The sequence below is a fragment of the Oryzias latipes genome, chromosome 24, assembly GCF_053564925.1.
Source record: "Oryzias latipes strain Hd-rR chromosome 24, Olatipes_Hd-rR_3.1".
NCBI lineage: Eukaryota > Metazoa > Chordata > Actinopteri > Beloniformes > Adrianichthyidae > Oryzias > Oryzias latipes.
Window position 1 is genome coordinate 7,479,449 of NC_136260.1, and position 19,070 is coordinate 7,498,518.

Sequence of the window (19,070 nt, forward strand, 5' to 3'; positions counted from 1 at the left end):
TTTGAGAAGGGAGTCAGTATATGACAGAACCTCAAACGTCAGGCTATGCAGCTAAGCTGTGAAGATACTAGCGACATGGTGGCTACGCTAAGACAGTAAAGATGGATCACGACTACGTGACACACCCACCTGCAGGTAAGGTTGTTCATAATGTGTTTGGTTAACGTTAGTCAACTATGTGTACCGTTATTGGATAAATGCATTTCTACCTGAACAAATTAATATTTATAATAAAAGATGTTCATGCTCTCACCTATTTTAATTACATGTATTTAATTAATATTGAGTATTTTGTCATTTTGTAATTTCCTTAACAAAAATAAATGAAATGTATTTGTAATTAAATACTTAACATACTTTTCAAAACATGATTACTGTGTTGTGTTGAAAGGTAGCATTAATATATTAAGACTGATTTTTAATTTCTTTATCTTCACAGGTGCTCTGGATGAGGCTTTGGATTACATCCATGACTTAGAAGCCAAGTTCCTTTGCTGGAGCCAGGAGACGATGTCATGGCGGACAAAAGTTCCTCGTTCAAGACCTCCTAACTGACATTGGATCTAAGATCATCATTCCACCTTTTAAGCTTTCAGCTCAATTCAGCAAGGAGGAAACAGAACAAACCGCAGCCATCACCCGCCTCAGAATTATGGTGGAAAGAGTGATCAGTAGGATAAAGTCCTTTCACATCAGGAACTCTCTGTGCCGCTCACACTGATGGGCAGTGTGAATCAGATCTGGCTTAACCGCCGTGTTTTGGCAAATTATCATGGACTTTTTTGTTTTGAAGAGTGAATTAATGTTTGGTATGTAAATAATGTATAATGTGCAAATAGTATGGAAAAATTTAGTGTTTCCACATATTCTTAAAATCTAAATATAATTGTTATATTCGTAATATTTTTCTGTTGAAATGTGACTGACTACACAAAAAAATTAGATGAACAAATAAAACAATTTTGGTCAAAATTGTGCCTCATTTAATTTTTTGGTATGCAAATAACATCAAACATTTACAATAAAAAATAACATTACAGATCAACAGTAAGACAGAAGGCTGAACTGATTGTTAAAGACAAGATAAGTGTAATTTAAGGTATGCATTCATGCATTTGCCACAATATATATCCAAGTTCTCTTTCATTCCATCTCAGAAACCCATCCAACCCAGCCATGAGAGGTTGGGGCTGCACCTGGCATAATCTGCTTCCAGATGCCATCATATGGATCTGGCTGTGGTCCTACACAAGAGAAACACAACACACAAAAGTTAGACATAAGTGCATAACTACATTTCAATTTAATTCATTATATCTGCTGTAACCATAATTTGGTTAGTCATAAGATTAAAAAAAAAAAAACTTAACTTGCTCACAAAGCAACAAAAAGTTAATCACCTGTATGCCTTGTACAGTGTGGACCTCTGACCGTCCCTGCCAACTGTTTTGGGTTTTTGCACCATCAGCTCACTAACCGGTTCAGGATGGATTCCCTTATAAGTAAAAGGCAGAAAGCAATTAAAGTCTGTAGTAACTACTTGGGGTGTTTTTATAATAATTTAGAGTTGTTATGGATACACATACGTTCTTAAAAAATAATGACAATATGATCACAAACCCACCTGTGCCATCTTTGCAAGCCACTCGTGCAGGCCAGGGGGGGTGGAGCAGCCTGCAGACCCAGCTGTGAATAATGTGCGGTCTGGAACAGGATGGCAACTATGTGATTGCAAAATCCTTTAGCAGCCACACAACTGCAGACGAAAGCTTTCAGGTTGGCACTTTCTGCGTCCAGTGATATCTAGACACAATAAATTATATAGGTTAAAATTAGGACATACTTATGTTGCTACATCAATGTTCAGAATGACATGAAACTATAACTGTCAATAGGGTGACCAGATTTGAGTTTGTAAAAAAGAGGAGTGAAGTGAGTTTGTGAGATATTTCATCGAGAGTAATTGGTGTTCAGAGCTGCATACATGAAGCAAATATAATTACATTTCATCTATGTTCAATGTTATTTTATTATATAAGTATCAAAAGAGAGGACATGTCCAGGAAAAGAGGACTTCTGCTCACCATACTTTCAGAAAAATAATACTAGTAAGTGAAGAAAGTGCCGCAACCGCAGCAAAATGAACACGCATACGGGCAACTTAACATTTCTTATTTACAGCTTCACCAAATTTTTGGGTGTTATTTTAATCTCATGCCTTTTCACTTAAACATACACACAACATATTCACTGCGATGCCTTATATTACAAATTAATAACACCAGGATTTACAGTTGACGTAAACACACAGAGTTACCGGTGATGCGGCTATGGCTAAAGCTAGCTGAAGCTTACCTTGGTAATGGTGGATAAACTCTTCGTGGACGAATTTATATCCCATGTCCAATTTGTTTCCTTTAGTGGACGATTGCATCTTCACACTCTTCATCACATCGGTGCTGGTGAACTTCGGAACACAACTCAGGCTCTTCGAAAACACTCTAGGCTCTGCCATTCCTCCGCCAGCGAAGCACAAACCGGAACTAGGTTTACACGTTGATGACGTACTTCCGGTTTTTGCGAAAAAGGTCTATTGCAGGCTGCACGGTGGAGCAGTGGTTAGCGCTCGTGCCTCACAGCAAGAAGGCCCCCAGTTCAAGTCCTGGCTGGGGGACCTGAAATAGAACATCGACGGGGGACCTTTCTGTGTGGAGTTTGCATGTTCTCCCTGTGCATGCGTGGGTTCTCACCGTCCAAAAACTTAATTAATTGGCAACTCTAACTTGTCCATAGATGTGAGTGTGAATGGGTGTGTGATTGTGACCCTGCGACAGACTGGCGACCTGTCCAGGGTGTTCCCTGCCTTCACCCATAAGTGGCTGGGATAGACTCCAGCAACCCCGTGACCCCGAAAGGGACAAATGGAAGAAGATGACTGATGAAAGAATGAGCTCTATTACAAAAAATATGAAATACTTGGTGTCATAGAATTCCGGCAAGGCACAAACGGCAATTATTAATTTCTCCCTTGTATTCAAATTTTAGACGGTTGGTATTTCTGTTAATCAAAGGGGGCATCTTTGGGCAAATCTGAGTCTCTGATTAGTCAAAGTTCAACTGATGTAACTTTCAATACGCGTGCATTAGTTACACGTTTTGTACGTAGAGCCTGAAAACACGCAATTCTGCGTATTACATAGATTGTTCAGCAATTTTTCAATGCTTGACCACATGTTGTAGAGGCCGGTGTGAATGTAGCGGAAAACTTCAATCTCATACCTTTTAACTAAAAAAAATGTCTGGAAATGTTGTTTTATTTTGCTTATTTGGTTTTTGGAAATGGGATTGTGTGCTAGATAAGATCCCACAATGTCATAAAAGAATAGACTTTGAATTACAAAGACTCGGAACATGTGACTGCAGAGAAAATGTGCTTGTCCTGCTCGAGATGTGACCCTGAGTGTGTGCTGGTGTCATTTAGCTGCAGCTGCAGCAGCTGACACTGCAGCTCTGCACAGAGCGTGAAGCCCATCTGGACTGCATCACCGTCAGAGAAAGACAATAGGTCTGAGAGGAAACCGGGGGGTGTTGTGTGTGGTTTAAACGTCCTATAGTGAGTCAGTTGAAGAGCAGGTCAGGAAAGAAAAATTAACTAGTGGGAACAGCTGCCTTCAATGACGTGATGTTTTACTTAGAACAGGGGGGCTTTGAGGAACAGGGGGAGGGGCGGAGGCTCAATGATGAAAATGACAGGACCAGTCGAGAAGTTTTTTGTATTTTTTCAAGTTAAAGATGAACTTTGAACAAGCTCTCTCCTGATTAGTGAGAGTGTTTGCTATAGAAACACTGACTCGGACCAATACTGACCAACTATCAGGGAAATGATCCCTTATTTACCCACTGTCTCAAATTTGATCCACACAGGCCGAAGTAGGGCCTGCGGTTCTGACACGGTCCGTCGCATCACCACCAGTGCTGCCGGTACACGTCGACCTATGGAAGCTGTGGTAGATCTGATGGGGAGCAGAGCAGACATTTCCTAACATGGTGTAACTGGATTATAACCAATTATCAACACTTTTACATTCTGGTAATACAGCAAGTAGTCTTGTAAAAAATGAACAACAGATGAATTATTCTCCCTATAAAGTTTTGAAAAATAGCTAAACTTCTACTGTCCCCAGTGGAATGATGAATTACAGGGCAGAAAACATGGACCTAGTTATATCCAATGGGGTTTTAAGGGTCATGCCAATGAGAGGGGGGTCTCTGAAATGTGTGGATCAAATCTATGTATGGTTATGCAAGAAACTAAACTGCTAAATGAATGATCATCAAATCATATCTATTGTCTTCCTCCTGTCTGTTTTGGCCGCCTTTCAACAAGCAGCTGTTGTCCAGGCAGCTTGATCTGCTCTCAAGAGTGCAGTGTGAAAGCAAAGCAAACCAAACTTTGATATCAAAGTGCTTTTTAGTCTTTAAAAAAGTAACTGTAAGTCATAACTCAAATAGTCAGAGTATTAAAACTGTTTTATTGGACAGAAAGAACTCAGTATTAATGTAATTTACTTTCAAGCTCAGAAAAGGCCCCACAAATTGAAAAGGAAGTTTCTAAAATCAATTAAAAAAGGTCCGTATGAAAGGCAATGTTATCCTACTATTTAACTTTAGCTAAAGCACACATAACATTTTTTTAAAAGTGTATGTCATAAATTTACTACTTCCCTGATAGTAATTTGGTCAAAACATGAAAGAAAACTTTTACTTTTACTGAGTTATCTGTACAAGCAGAGCTTTTTTCCTGAGAATTCTCCTAAATTCAGTAACTTTGCAACGAATGTTAGTTAAAACACCAACCAGTTTTCCACACAAGAGATTTAACAAACTATCAAAGATGTAAAATTGCCCAATAAAGGTTCAAACTCCCCAAATTCCTTTAGGAGAGGCAGGAATCCAGATGCTGGTTGATCTTTGGCTCCTGCACTTTGGCTTGGCACACTGGACAGCTGACCATCAAGATGGAGGATGAGGCGGAGCTGCTGCCTGGTCTCTCAGAGGTCTGAGATGGGCAGGTCAAAGGTGAGGCACAGTTTGAAGCAGCGGGTAGTGTTGTCCTGACCGGCACAGCCGAAGCTGCTGAAATCTTTTGGAAAAAATCGAAGATGCCGGCTGAGCCGCTTTGGTCGTCCCGCGACCTCTTCCTGGTAGTTTGGCTTCCACCTGCAGCTCCTGATGCTCGGATACTGTCGGGTAGAGACCTGGTGCCTTCAGAGACGCCTCGGTTTTTGGGCTTTTCAGTGATGCTGGAAGAAGTTGACAGCCTGTCTGTTGCTTTATTTTCGGGTTTAGCGCTCTGACTATCAGAATTCCGGAGGGTTGAGTTCTTGAAAAGTTCCTGTATGGACTTCTGTTTCTTTCCATCAGCCCCTTGGTCACCACTGCTGATCCTGACTTTAGGGATTTTCACCGGTGAGCCGTTAATGTTGATGAAAGCTTTGGTGTTCCCGACAGACCTCACAGGGGGATTTTTCCCGGAGGAATTGATGAAGGGTCTCTGGGTTTTCGGAGAGCCGAGAGTGTTGACTGGAGATGTAGGGGTCAGTAATTTTTGAGGGGAGGAGACAGGAATTGATAAAGGTGTTTTCGTAAAAGCTGTTGCTGCATTGGGAGGCGCAGAGGAAGATGGGGAATTTTGAGAATTCCCTCCTAAGAGGATGCCTTTTCCACTAAACGGGATGATGTTCCTGATATCCTGCGATCCCGAACCTGAGAAAGAAAGCAGAGAGCGTTAAGGTTTACAAAGAAGCTACTATAAATTCAGGTCAGACTTCGTGCCTCGCTTTTTTACGAGATGTAAAGTCAGGCAAAAAAACGGGAAAAACCCAAGTTCATCTGAAAACAAATTCTAGATTTTTTCTAAACTAAGAAAATGTTTTTTTAAGTATTTAAATGAAAAAATGAACTTAAATGAAGTAAAACCTCCACCTTTGTTTGCTTAAAATCTAAATAAATGCAGAAACAATTTTTCTTTTTGAATGGACATTTTAAAGCTTGCACTGTGGCGCTGTCGCCTCACAGCAGAAAGGCCCTGGTTTGAATCCCAGCTGCTTCCTTTCTGTGTGGAGTTTGCATGTTCTCTCTGTGCATGCATGGGTTTTCTCTGGACACTCCGGCTTTCTCTACAATCCAAAAACAGGCTCAATAGCTTCATTAGTGACTACATTGTCCCTAGGTGTGACTGTGCGGCCCTGCGACAGACCGGTGACCGGCTCAGGGTGTTCCCTGCCTTTGCCCGACTGTAGCAGAGTAGGCTCCAGCAACCTCGTGACACACAAAGGGATTCAGCGGATTCTGAAGATGGAGGGAAATTTTTTTTGAAAATCTTTGAAAATCCACATTGCACAGCTTAGATTCCCACTCTGATTATCGTTTGATCTATTCTAAAAGTGGTCTTTTGATAATAATTATGCAGTTTTTTAGCCAAAATCAAAATAAGGGTGTTGTTTTCTAGGACAATTTCTCCAGAGCAGCAGCAGTAAACCTGTCCCTAGTTCCCATCACATGCTCAACTGCTAGCTTACAGCCTCTCACAATCCCAACCTAACATTAGCGGTGCAACAAAAATGGCGAGCAATATCAGAGCTATGCAGACGTACAGTTTGGATTCAGATTCCAGTTCGGATGATCAAAACAAAGACGTCCATGGATCTATTTGTCTGACAGTGGATGCATCAGAATGGAGCAGAGCAGGTAGCTTTTTATGTTAAAAACATGGTCAATGGCGTATACTTATAGCGCTTTCTATCCTCTTTCGAAGGCCCAAAGCGCTTTACAGTCACACACACATTCACACACTGATAGTGGCTCCGCTGCTGAACACTGGCGCCAACCTCCCACCAGAGGCATGGTGGGATTTAGTGTCTTGCCCAAGGACGCTTCGACACATGGGTGTTCAAGGCCTGCAATCTTACGATCATGGGTTGACCGCCCTACCGCTGCACCACGGCCGCCCACAAAAAAAAGCCCACAATTTTCATCAGAGTGGGTCTTTGAAGGGTTCATACCAGAGCTGTTGTCGGTGACAGAAGATAAAACACGCTCTTCAAACTTCTGTTGACGTAGTAAACATAATTCCCTCTGATTGAGTCAGGCTTGAGGATGAGGCTTTGTGCTGCAATGCAACACTTTACGATAGGAAAAGCTGCAAGAATCCGCTGACTCCAGTTGATTGCTTAACCGGTCAAACGGTTCCGGTATCTCATGGAGCGTTTGTTATTTAGGAGTCACCGGCGACAGCTCCAGTGATAAAGGTCTAAACAACAGGAGAAAGCTGCTTCTGTTTAATACGTTAAAACACGTTTCTTTACCTTTAGCCGTGTTTGAGGTTTTACTAGTTCCTAAAGACTTCTTCCCGTCCTTCTTGCCCTTTTTGCCATAGCCATCGGGTTCTTTGATTTTGGTGTACGTCCCCCCACACGTCCTCCGGTGATCCTCCCACCAAGGGTCCAGGGAGGAAGGAGCTCGGTTCATGGCTCTCTTTACGTAGCCGAAGTAGGGCCTGCGGTTCTGACACGGTCCGTCACATCGCCACCAGTGCTGCCGGTACACGTCGACCTCGTCGTGGAAGCTGTGGTAGACCTGAAGGGGAGCAGAGCAGACATTTCCTAACATTCTCTAGAGAGCATTCAGAGCCTATTGAAAGTGCTGGAAAACTCACCGTAATCTTGGTCCCACTGGCCTGGTTGATACGATTCATGTGTTTACAGAACTCTGGCCCGTGGCCGTCTCGGTCTCGGTTGTTTTGGGTCACAAACAGGAGGGCGTGAATCATTTCATGGAGGAGAGTCTGCAGAAACAAGCATCTTTAGTGCAAACACAGCAAACAGGGTCAGCTCAGTGCAGCAAGTAACTAATCTGAATAAAAAAAATCAGCTTTTGGATCTTGAGTTCAAATATGCACAAAGAATGGTTTTCGAATTAAAAGAAAATAATTAACTGGGTTAAAGCTTTTGTTTGCACAGAAAAGGTTTTTTAGCCTGGTTAAAAAATTCGATAACAGGGTCCAGAGTGGAGTCTTTTCTCAAACCACAGAAACATCATTTTTCCTTTTCATCCACAAACCAAACAGTTTTTTAGTGGTTGATGGTTTTGCCGTGGCTAAATACTTTTAATTTTCAGCCAAATGTTAGTCTGTTGCACAAAAAAACTCTGTATTTACGTTTTTATTCCTCCTTTTGTAATATTGTGTATATATACTTTTCAGAACTGGACTGACTGAGTGTGACGTCACTCATGGTTTACTTCCAGCTCCAACCAAATGGAGTCAATTCAGTCGCCATATTTTTGCGCCGCCATGTTGGAGCCAGACGACATCAGTAAGCAGTGATTGGTTCAAGTTGGTCTGAGTTGACGTCTCCATGGCAGTTGCTCTGGCCAATCAGGAGTGAGGTTGCTGAAGCTCCACACCCCTACTGCTTGAAAGCCGGCTACACAAAACCTGTCAATCAAATGTTTCAAACGTACGACACATGACCATTTTATTTTGGCACCAGTTTATAATTGTAATTATTTGCACTAAAAAACAGAAAAAAGGGGTTATGAAGATAATGTTAAAAAAGGAATCCTATCATGAAAGGTTATTCTGACCAATGGAATGACTGGGATTTTGTCTCCTTGGAGCCAGCAGGTACTTCCTGCCTGGAACGCCAGGGGGAGGGGCCACTTAGTCCAGTTCCCATGTACAGTCAATGGTTGCTAAAATGCTCCATTTCCCCCTGCCGGCCCGTCACACACACTACAAGAGTCCTTTCATTTCCTTCTCTAGAACGTTCCAGACTTTCTGTGACTTTCTTTACGATTGTGTTTAAGCTTTTTATCTTTTTGTTTTTTCCCGGGACGTCCATTGTCTTTAACGTCACTTGAACATATTTCAATAGCAACTGCAGTACAACCATCCTTTTCAGAGGACCTGACGTTTATAAGACCCACTATAGGGAAAATTGTGTTTTTGGTTTAGCATTTTTATGATAATGGAGGACATTTATTAATTAAATTAAGCTTAAAATCGCATTTCTGAGTATTTCTTTATTCAATTTGTTGTCAATCAAGAGCAGAAGAACAAAACGCTGTGGGGATAAAGCTTGACGTAGAAGCAACAACCGGCAGGTCACAAGTTCCCTGCTCCGTTCCATTCTGATTCATCCACTGTCAGGCAAATAGATCCATGCACGTCTTTACAGCTGTACAGCTCCAATATTGCTCGCCATTTTGGTTGCATAATGTTAGGTTGGGGTTATGAGGGAATGTAAAGTAGCAGCAGAGCTCTCAGTTATCTATGACGGGAAAAGGGAGACCGGCTAACTCTGCACCGACAGACCCGCCCCACGACTCTGAGGGGAATTTCTAATGAACTCCCGCCGCTCTGCAGAAACTGTGTCCTAGAAAATGACACAGGTTAGATTTTGCTTGAAAACTGTATAATCATAACTGAAAGACCACTGGGAACATTTTTAGAATAGATCAAAAGATGATCAGAGTGGGTCTTCAAGTTCACATCTGGGTTCAGGTGAGCTTTAAGAACTGAGAAACCATTTGGACACAAAGCAAGAAAAACATTGCGCTGCCCACTTGACTTACTAAATATGAATTCAAATACAAAACTACATTAAAAAACACCTGTTTTAGATGTTTGATCACTAAATTAGAACCATACTGTCTATTCTTGTTGGAAGTAACACATAAACATCAGTACTTTATAAATCATTGTAACTAAAATAGATTAAGATTTTTGTTTTGAAAAGAATGTGAATATGTCAGTGATTTAAACAGAAGTGAGGAGACCAGATCTAGTTATTATCTAGTTTTTAAGTTGTGACTGAATTTTCTCCGTATTTAGTGCACTAGATAGAACGCCATTTTGTCGGGTGGAATTGGACATCGCCACAGATTTGATGGTTTTTTATATTCCAGTTCAATCCAGTTGACTTCATGGGAATAATCTGGATCTGAATAATATGGAATTATCACAGTTTTGAATAATTTAGCTCAATTGCAGGATTCTTCTAGGAATTTAGTTCCCATTGATGAAAGTAAGTCCTTCCCAGTGCATGCTGGGACATTGATTAGGGTTTTAATTAACAGAATTTCTAGCCAGGGATTGGCTGAGCTGTGCCAAAAGGTAAAGCTCTCAGTTTACTGGTAATTTTACACCAAAGATCATGAGCTATGAGTCATGATCGGATGGAAAAGATCTGGAAAACATCAGCGAGTTTCCTCCACGAGGTGATGGAGTGAGGAAAAGAGCTGGTCCTCCACACCAAAAGAGGCCAGTTCAGCCAGGAAGCCTCCCTAAAGAGGCAACTTCGGAGCAGCTCTCTGCGACAAGCACTGTTCTAACTTGGATCTTTAAAAAATGACTGATTTATTAGTAAAAACATATTGTAAAATCCCATCCACCTCCACTAGGTCTTTCCTGGGTCTGAGCTTCAGCAGAGGTTCACTGAGTCTGATGGAACACAGTCCACCTCGACCTTCATAGGAGCAAACGCCAGCACACCTGCAAGAGGAAACCAAAGAGAGTAGAAGCATTTTTTTAGACATAATTGCCATCACTGATCCAATGACATTACTTACACCCAAAATCTTCAATATAACCTTAAATTTATGTATCTATTTGCATTTATTCTATTTTATTTTATTATTTTATAAGCTGCTTGCACTGTGGGGCGAGAGGAAAGTAATTTAATCTGTGCTGTTAATCTGTATGTATGCTGCATACTTGACAATAAAGCTGACTTTGACTTATTGAGCTTTTTCTTCAAAATCTGTCCACTTTATTTGAGAAAAAAAAATTTTTTGCTTTCTCTAAAGCTTTTATTTCCCTGTTTCAACGTTTCCATTAAAAATCCATTGTGTTTTAGTTTTGATCTAAATCGGTGAGGTCAGTTTAGGCTCCGAAACAGCTTAAACCAAATGTCCAAAGTCAGAATAGACTCACAGGGTCATCCTGGGACTCCACTTGACCTCCACTCCGCTGAGTTTGCCCCAGAAGAACATGTCATTGAACTCCAAAAACATGGCTCTAACATCAGGGCTGGGATCCAGCATCTCCCAGGAATCATCCACGATGCTTAGCGGCCGCTCAACGCCGGAAGTTGGCTTTCTATCCCTGGCCCCACCGGCAAGCTCCACTTTCCGCTTTTTGCTGTTGTTTCCGAACTCCCCTTCGTTAAAACTTAGAGATGAAACCAGTGAAGATTCATATTCATGGTCAAACTGCTCCTGTAGCTGAACGGCGAGCAGAAAGTCCTCGTCCATCACTGCTGCTATTTTGCCATTTAGCTTTGGCTAACCCGAACTTCTAAAAACCAATCAGTGCGCCAGTTGTACTACATTTAGCAGTGTAAACTCATAAAGAAAAAAACGAATTTATGTCATCATTTTTTCGCAAAACGGACGCTTAAACATAAAAACGGAAACAATTTAATAAAAAAGAGTAAGAAGCTGGAGCCAACAACTTCCTGTCATCTTCCACAAACCTTCCGGTAATGTTTTATTTTATTTTTTTCACAATAAAACATATTAAAGTTTTTGTTCAAAGTATTTTGAATATCTAAACGTAGGCACGTATGTGTTTTCTTAGTATATTATTAATTGAAATTGAAAGCCGCGTAGCTTTTAAGGAAATTGTTTTTGCATCAATGCAATTTTACTCTGTCTTTTGGTCTAACCTGCTGTCAAGTTCCGCGAAGTCCCGTACGTGATTGTTTTTCAAATTAAAAAAATGAGTTATTAAAGGCGTTTTGGTCCCAAATATGGTTACTTAATCATTTTTGTCTATTATAATGATATGTTTTAAAATTAATTGTCTAAACTAAAACACTGTGATATATATATAACATGGGCACTTTTTTATGCTCAGTATATCAATATATATAGTAAAAAGAAAAATTCAATAGTTTAATTTGGGTAGCTTTGACGGTGATCTTTTTTTTATAATTCAATGTAATTATTTTGTATGCTTTGGTTACCACTTCCGGTAAAGATTGCAAGCATCGCTAGCACAAATATTAGCGATGGGTTCTGGGAACTTTAGTAAACATATATCTGATATTTAAATTAAATTATTCAATTGTTACAATTGAATAAAGTTTACGAATCATAATCAAAAATTTATATTATCTTATGCCTAAAGATAATCAAATAATTTTTTTACGATTTTATTTTTAAACTTTTTCTGATCACGTGACGTTCGGGTGTTGCTGCTTACAGCTTCCTGTTGGAGTGAAAGCGGATGTAAAAGGAGCTTCGATGCACTCGTCTTGTTCGTACATTTCATAGCCATTTTACTAATATTTCGCGTTCGTAAATAATTGCAAACACAGCTAAAGATGTCGGAAACAGGGAACCGGCTGCGGAAACTTCTCGAATCTCCCAATTTCGATCCGCAAACGTACGTCAAACAGCTGTCACAGCAGTCCGACGGCGACAGGGATCTGCAGGAGCATCGGCAAAAAATCCAAAACCTGGCCGACGAAACGGCCCAGAATTTGAAGAAAAATGTCTATAAGAACTACAGGCAGTTCATTGAAACCGCCAAAGAGATTTCCTACCTGGAGAGCGAGATGTACCAGCTGAGCCACATCCTGACGGAGCAGAAGAGCATCATGGAGAGCATCACCCAGGCCTTGCTGTCCACAGACAAGGATGAGACCTCCAAGGAGATGCAGGCTGCTTTCCCCAAAGAGACGGAGGAGGTGAAGCAGAGGGCGCTCACCTCTCTGCTGGAGAAAGTCGAAGGAGCCAAGAACATCATGGACATCCCGGGGAGGCACCTAGTCTACAACGGAGACCTTTTTGAGTTTGACGTGGACAACATGTCCCCCATCCAGAAGGTCCATGCTTTCCTCATGAACGACTGTCTGCTGATCGCCACCTGGCTGCCCAACCGCAGAGGCACCGTGAAGTACAAATACAGCGACCTGTACGACCTGGAGAGCTTCGCCGTGGTCAACGTCAAGGACAATCCCCCCATGAAGGACATGTTCAAGATCCTCATGTTCCCGGACAGCCGCATCTTCCAGGCAGAGAACAGCAAGGTCAAGAAGGAGTGGCTGGAGATCCTTGATGAAACCAAAAAGAACAAGGTGTCTAAGGACAGACACAAGAAGGAAGAGGAGGCTCCCACGTCCCCCATCAGATCTGAGGTGTCCACCAACCCTTTCGACCTGGAGGACGAGGACCCAGCAGATGCAGAGGAAAGCGCAGAACTTGGTATCGAGTGGATTCAGGAGCTCCCCGAGGACCTGGACGTGTGCATTGCCCAGAGGGACTTTGAGGGAGCCGTGGACCTGCTGGACAAACTGAACGAGTACCTGAAGGACCAGCCCTCCACTCAGAAGGTCAAGGAGTTGAGGTCCAAGGTGGACGAGCGGGTGCGACAGCTGACTGAGGTGCTGGTGTTCGAGCTGTCTCCGGATCGGTCACTCCGTGGTGGACCTAAAGCGACCCGACGTGCCGTGTCCCAGCTCATCAGACTAGGTCCTGGTTTGGTTCTTTTCTTAATTTCCAGAGAAACAGAGAAGAGATGATGTTTGACTAACTTCCAAAACATTTTCTTTAGTCCGTTAAAGCCAAAAAAAAGGCAACATTTTTAATTCAAACTTTTATTTAGGAGCATCAATGTCGTTTGTTTTGCAAAAAAAAAAAAAAGTGTTCAAAGCCCACTCTTCTGGATCTGTCAGGCGGGGAAGTGATGTTGAAAAAAAGTTTCTTTTAATTTAATTTTAGGTTTTGAAGGTCAACATTTTAAGGGACCAACCAGTGTAATCCTGCTTTACTCCTGTTTGGGGTAATGGGGTCACTGGAGCTAAACCAACAACTCTTCAGTGAAGGCGGGGTTCGCCCTGGACAGTTCGCCTTCCATCACAGGGCCACACAGAGACAAACAAGTTCACACATTCACACCTAAAGGTCAATTCAGAGTCACTAAAGCTTTAGCCACATGGACCTGTACGGGGGCTGACCTGTACAGGTGCCCTGGGTTTTTGGGTTGTCCAGGTCTGTGGAGGGGAGTAGAAAGTAGACCGGCCAGTTTAAGGCGCATCTTAACAGGAGCACAGGTGTGTCTTGCAGTTCCCTTGAAAATGGAACCTACCATTGTGTATGGTAAGCATATTGTGAAGTATTTGTAAGGCTAACATAAGTTACACGCACTGATAACATACGGGTGATGTTGCCGAACACCGCCCAAACTGCCACACTGTAGTCGTTATTAACCCTTGTGCTATCCAAGGCACTTTAACATTGGGAGTTGGGTCATCTAGACCCACTAGACAGTTCGCTGAACCTTTTTTCTTCAATGATTTGTGATCTTCACTGGTGTCCATGGATTACATGAAATCTTTCCACCTTTATCCACCTTTGTCATGGTAGGGAGAACATGTCAATGTAAGGGTGGGGTCATCTAAGACAGCACAAGGGTTAATGAGTGAGTACTGGTTCCTTACTGACTCCAAGCAAATGCTGACATGTAAGTGTCCGTAGGACAGGACACTCACACAAACTACACCATTATCATCAAATTTCTAATGCTACGTTAACACCAGGCTTGGAAATGCGTGTTTGAGTGACCACTTTCAATGAAAATTCTATGTAAGTGCTCACGTAAAAGCCCGTTTTGGGCCTCCGCGTTCAAAGCTCTCTCGTTGACGCGTCTCTACGCAGGTTTTTAGGTCAGTTTTCAGGCTCTACGTACAAAACACGCAATCGAACGTGTGCTGAAAGTTTAACTAGTTGTACTTTGACCAATCAAGGACTCTGATTTGGTAGTGAGGTATGAGTAGCATCCTTTTCAAAACACTGAATCTTGGAGGTGAAATACTAATTGCGGTTTGTGCCCGGCCAAAATTCTATGACACCAAGGCCTTCCTTTATCAAAATAGAGCTGTGAAAGAAAAAGCCTGGAGCAAGATTGGCACCGCTTCAACATTTCGCAGGAAGCATCTTATAACTGTGCGCTACTATCGGGTAGCGACAGTCCAGTATGAGCACGTATGCTGAAAGTGCGTTCAAGAACCCGCGTTCAGCGCCATGCATGCCCAGTGTGGAGTTAGCATAACAGTCAGGCTACACAGAAGGAGTGCGCACTTATCACTTGAACAGCACCGTGCGCAGGATTTGGGGGGGTAAAGAAAACTATAAAATACGTAGAACATGGCTGCGTCTCACCTACTTCACCCTTCCTTTCCCTTATGTTGTATAAGTATTCATTACCACCTGTTGCCTGCAGCATTCCCAAAGACAAAATGTGCAAGAGCACTTGGCTGTACAGCCCCACACAGGTTTGCCTATTTTTCTACCACAGGGCAGTTGTGTCCAAGGCTTTACCACCTGTGTGTATTACTGCAAAAACATGGACTCCATTTTGAGTAGATATCTATTTTTCAAGTCTATTGAAACCCGATTTTTATGGTTATTACTTTTTTTACATAACTATTGATGTAACCTAAAGAAAAGTGGATTTTGAGTCACTAAAATAGGAATCGATTTATGCCTATTACAGGCCAGTCCACCAAAGCCTGCGAACTGTTTCTGAAAAACCGAGCCGCGGCAGTCCAGACGGCCATCCGGCAGCTTCGCATCGAGGGAGCAACGTTGCTCTACATCCACAAACTCTGCAACATCTTCTTCACCAGTTTGCTGGAAACCGCCAAAGAGTTTGAGATGGACTTTGCTGGGAACACGGGTTGCTACTCTGCCTTTGTCGTCTGGTCCAGATCTGCCATGAAGATGTTTGTTGACGCTTTCAGCAAACAGGTAGACAACATGTTACCAAGAATGTTGATCGTTTTCTGATCTACTCCTTTTTTGTTTTCTATTTTAACAGCCTTTATGTCAAAAGACAAGTTCAACTCTTGGCTGATGATAGTGTGGTTTATTGTTTTGTCCTTCTGCCTCATCACGACTTCAGATTTTTTTAAAACAAACCTAACTTTGATAAGAATTATCACACAAACAAAGCTTAAATTTTCACTTAGATCATCTTTTGATATATTACTCTTAATTTTTTCTTTATAAATGCCATCCAACATCAGAAAAATGCTACAAGAACATGTCAAAAAACATCATTTTCATTGTAGTGGGTGTTTACTTATTTCAACGAGAATGTTAATCATGTTAATCACATCTGTTGCCGCCTTTCTTCCAGGTGTTTGACAGTAAGGAGAGCCTCTCCACGGCCGCAGAATGTGTCAAAGTGGCCAAAGAGCACTGCCAGCAGCTGACGGAGATCGGCCTGGACCTGACCTTCATGCTGCAGTCGCTGCTGGTCAAAGATATCAGGGCTGCCCTGCAGAGTCAAAAGGACATTATCATCGAGGCCACCAAGCACCGCAACTCCGAGGAGATGTGGAGGAGAATGAACCTGATGACCCCCGAGGCTTTGGCCAAGCTCATGGTATGTTTCTGTCGCTCTTCTATGCAGTAAACGAGGCTGATAATAACACAGGTTAAAATATATTGAGATTGAGATTTGCACACCTGGAGAGGTACAATAGGTAATATTTTAAAGTCAGGGCTGATGGTCAGGAGGCAGAACTATATGAATGTCGTGAAAGGAGGACATGAGGTTGTTAGAATATGGAGACAGGAGGAATAGAAGAGTCAAAAGAAAGTTTATATATAAATTGTCCTTGAAAATAAATATTTTATACACATTGAAATCTTTCTAATGTTCATTCTGTTTTTTGATTATAAGAGTTTAGCATCCTGCTAAAGCAGAAACTACTGCATTCAAGTCTGGTTCACTCCACAGTTGTCTATATTGCTGGTCTGACTGATACAGACTGGTACTGGATCACATGGTACTGGCCACAGAAATAAAAACTCACATTATTTCCATTTTATTTGTTTTGTGATTCTGGGGGAACCTTCAAGTTAAGGGGAAATCTATCTATATGACATTTTAATGGGTCATACATAAAATGTAGTGTACGATATAAGTTGAAAGTGGCTGCAGATCTCTGAAAATTCAATGAAACAAAGTTTCTGATTTGGGAAAACTTATTAAAGAAAAATGTACGAATTTTCCAGTGTTTCCAGTGGTCCTGCTCGGAGCAGGGAGCAGGGACCCGCCCGGCATATTTTCAAATTGCATTTGTCCTCCATCATCTGAAAAATGCCACAAGAACAGGATAAAAACACCATTTTCCTCGGAGTGGGTCTTAACAAAGTTTCATTTAAAGAACGTTTTCAAACAGTGCTGTTCATGTGTCTCTCTTCCTGCAGGAGGAGATGCACAGCTGTGGCATAAGCTTCCAGCAGTACACAGGAGACGGCTGCTGGGTGAACCTGAGCTACACCATGGTGGCCTTCACCAAGCAGATGATGAGCTTCCTGGAGGAAGGCCTTAAGCTGTACTTTCCCGAGCTGCACATGGTGCTGCTGGAGAGTCTGAGGGAGATCATCCTGGTGGCCGTGCAGCACGTGGACTACAGCCTCCGCTGTGAGCAGGACCCAGAGAAGAAGTCCTTCATCTTGCAGAACGTCACCTTTCTCCACGACACCGTGCTGCCGGTGGTTGAGCGCCGTTTCGAGGAGAGCGTTGGCAAGCCAGCCAAGCAGCTGCAAGACCTGAGGAAGAGCACAAGACAGGTGCGGGTCAACCCGGACAGCACCACATCTTTGGTCTGACACCTGGAGGAGCCTCTTCAGCTCAGTTCTTACCACAACACTTACTGATGTGATGCTGCAGGACGGAGAAAAGTCCACAGAACACCAGACACGTAACACTCAAGACTCACATGTGGTTACACTCATTTCACTTTGCACAAATGCTAGCAGGAAAGAGTGTAAACTCTTTTCACTTTGCTGTAAAAACCTTTCTTGTGATTAAAGATGTTTGCAAGCACCTGTTATTGATTTCATACATTGACGTTTTTGCTATTTGACACTTTATTGTTGTTTATTCCACAAATCCTATTCATAATGCAACAACTACTTAAATACCGCAGTATATGAACTTATCTAAAGCATTCAAATAAAAATATGTACTGAAATATTTGACAGAATGGTTAGATTCATGGTTATTTTGCTCAAATGAGTGGTTTCTGTAGATTCACACGTGGAAATGGTTCAATTTTATTTCAACTTAAAATTCGTTATTAATATCTATGTTCTTGACAAAAACTTGATGTAACTGTTTTAGGACCTAAAAGAACACAAAAATTAAAAAATGTACATCAAAATCAATTTCTTCAAATTACAAATGTTACCACTCATTTGTGGTTTTGTCGCCCTCTTGTGGCAATTCTGGAAAAATACACTAATGTTTCTACAGTGAAGTGTCTTGCTACAAAACCTATTTTAATGATTGAATGCTATAAGCACTCATTATACGGAAAAACACATTGATTAAGATGCCAATAATGATAAGAGCTGCAGCTGAAAAGTTGATGAAATAAATGTTTTTTTTTCCCTAAATGACGGCTATTCTGTTGTGTTCATCTCCATGGCAACCATTTTATGTTTTGGTCGCTTGGGGATAATAAACAGATCAATGTAAGTTTTAGATGAATCAGCAAAATGGAACTTTTGGATTTCCTTAGCAATGGAGGTTTTATGCTAGCCACGCCCCCATTGCATATATGTCAGTCAGTGATTGACAGACATATAAGCAATAATTATAACCATAATTACTCACAAAAAGAAACTCTAAAGTGGTTCGGACTATTCCTCTAAAAACCTGTGCTCTGAGCACCAGCCCCTCCCAACCCACCAAAACGAGTGGGTCCTCACATTTTGATGTCACAACATGAGAACAGCCTCCTCCAGGAATAGTCTGCGCTGCCAGTGCCAGGCTAACGGACACACACACCCTCTCTTTTTCCGTGGAGGTAATATATTATCATATATTATATATATGGAAATATATGGACATATATATATATGGAAATAGTTTATTCTGAAAGGCTTACGACAAGCATGATAGAGGCCCTTTAAAATCTATGGTAAATGGCGTATAATTGTACAGCGCTTTTCTACCTTTCTCGAGGGCCCAAGGCGCTTTACAT

At 41.8% G+C, this 19,070-nt stretch overlaps 2 protein-coding genes across 2 annotated transcripts; one reads left to right on the forward strand and one right to left on the reverse strand.

The window, feature by feature from the left end:
• Nucleotides 1–4,512: 4,512 nt before the first annotated feature.
• Nucleotides 4,513–11,548, reverse strand: sprtn (SprT-like N-terminal domain). Its single transcript, XM_004083879.5, has 5 exons — nucleotides 10,997–11,548; nucleotides 10,456–10,555; nucleotides 7,718–7,846; nucleotides 7,368–7,638; nucleotides 4,513–5,766 (listed from the first exon to the last, which is right to left on the reverse strand). The coding sequence occupies exons 1-5, from the start codon at nucleotides 11,314–11,316 to the stop codon at nucleotides 4,937–4,939; spliced, it is 1,650 nt and encodes a 549-aa protein (XP_004083927.1). The 5' UTR covers nucleotides 11,317–11,548; the 3' UTR covers nucleotides 4,513–4,936.
• A 709-nt stretch (nucleotides 11,549–12,257) lies between these two features.
• On the forward strand, nucleotides 12,258–18,480 carry exoc8 (exocyst complex component 8). Its single transcript, XM_004083776.5, has 4 exons — nucleotides 12,258–13,539; nucleotides 15,563–15,816; nucleotides 16,208–16,456; nucleotides 17,287–18,480. Exons 1-4 carry the CDS (start codon nucleotides 12,390–12,392, stop codon nucleotides 17,689–17,691), a joined length of 2,058 nt encoding a protein of 685 aa, XP_004083824.1. The 5' UTR covers nucleotides 12,258–12,389; the 3' UTR covers nucleotides 17,692–18,480.
• Nucleotides 18,481–19,070: the final 590 nt, after the last annotated feature.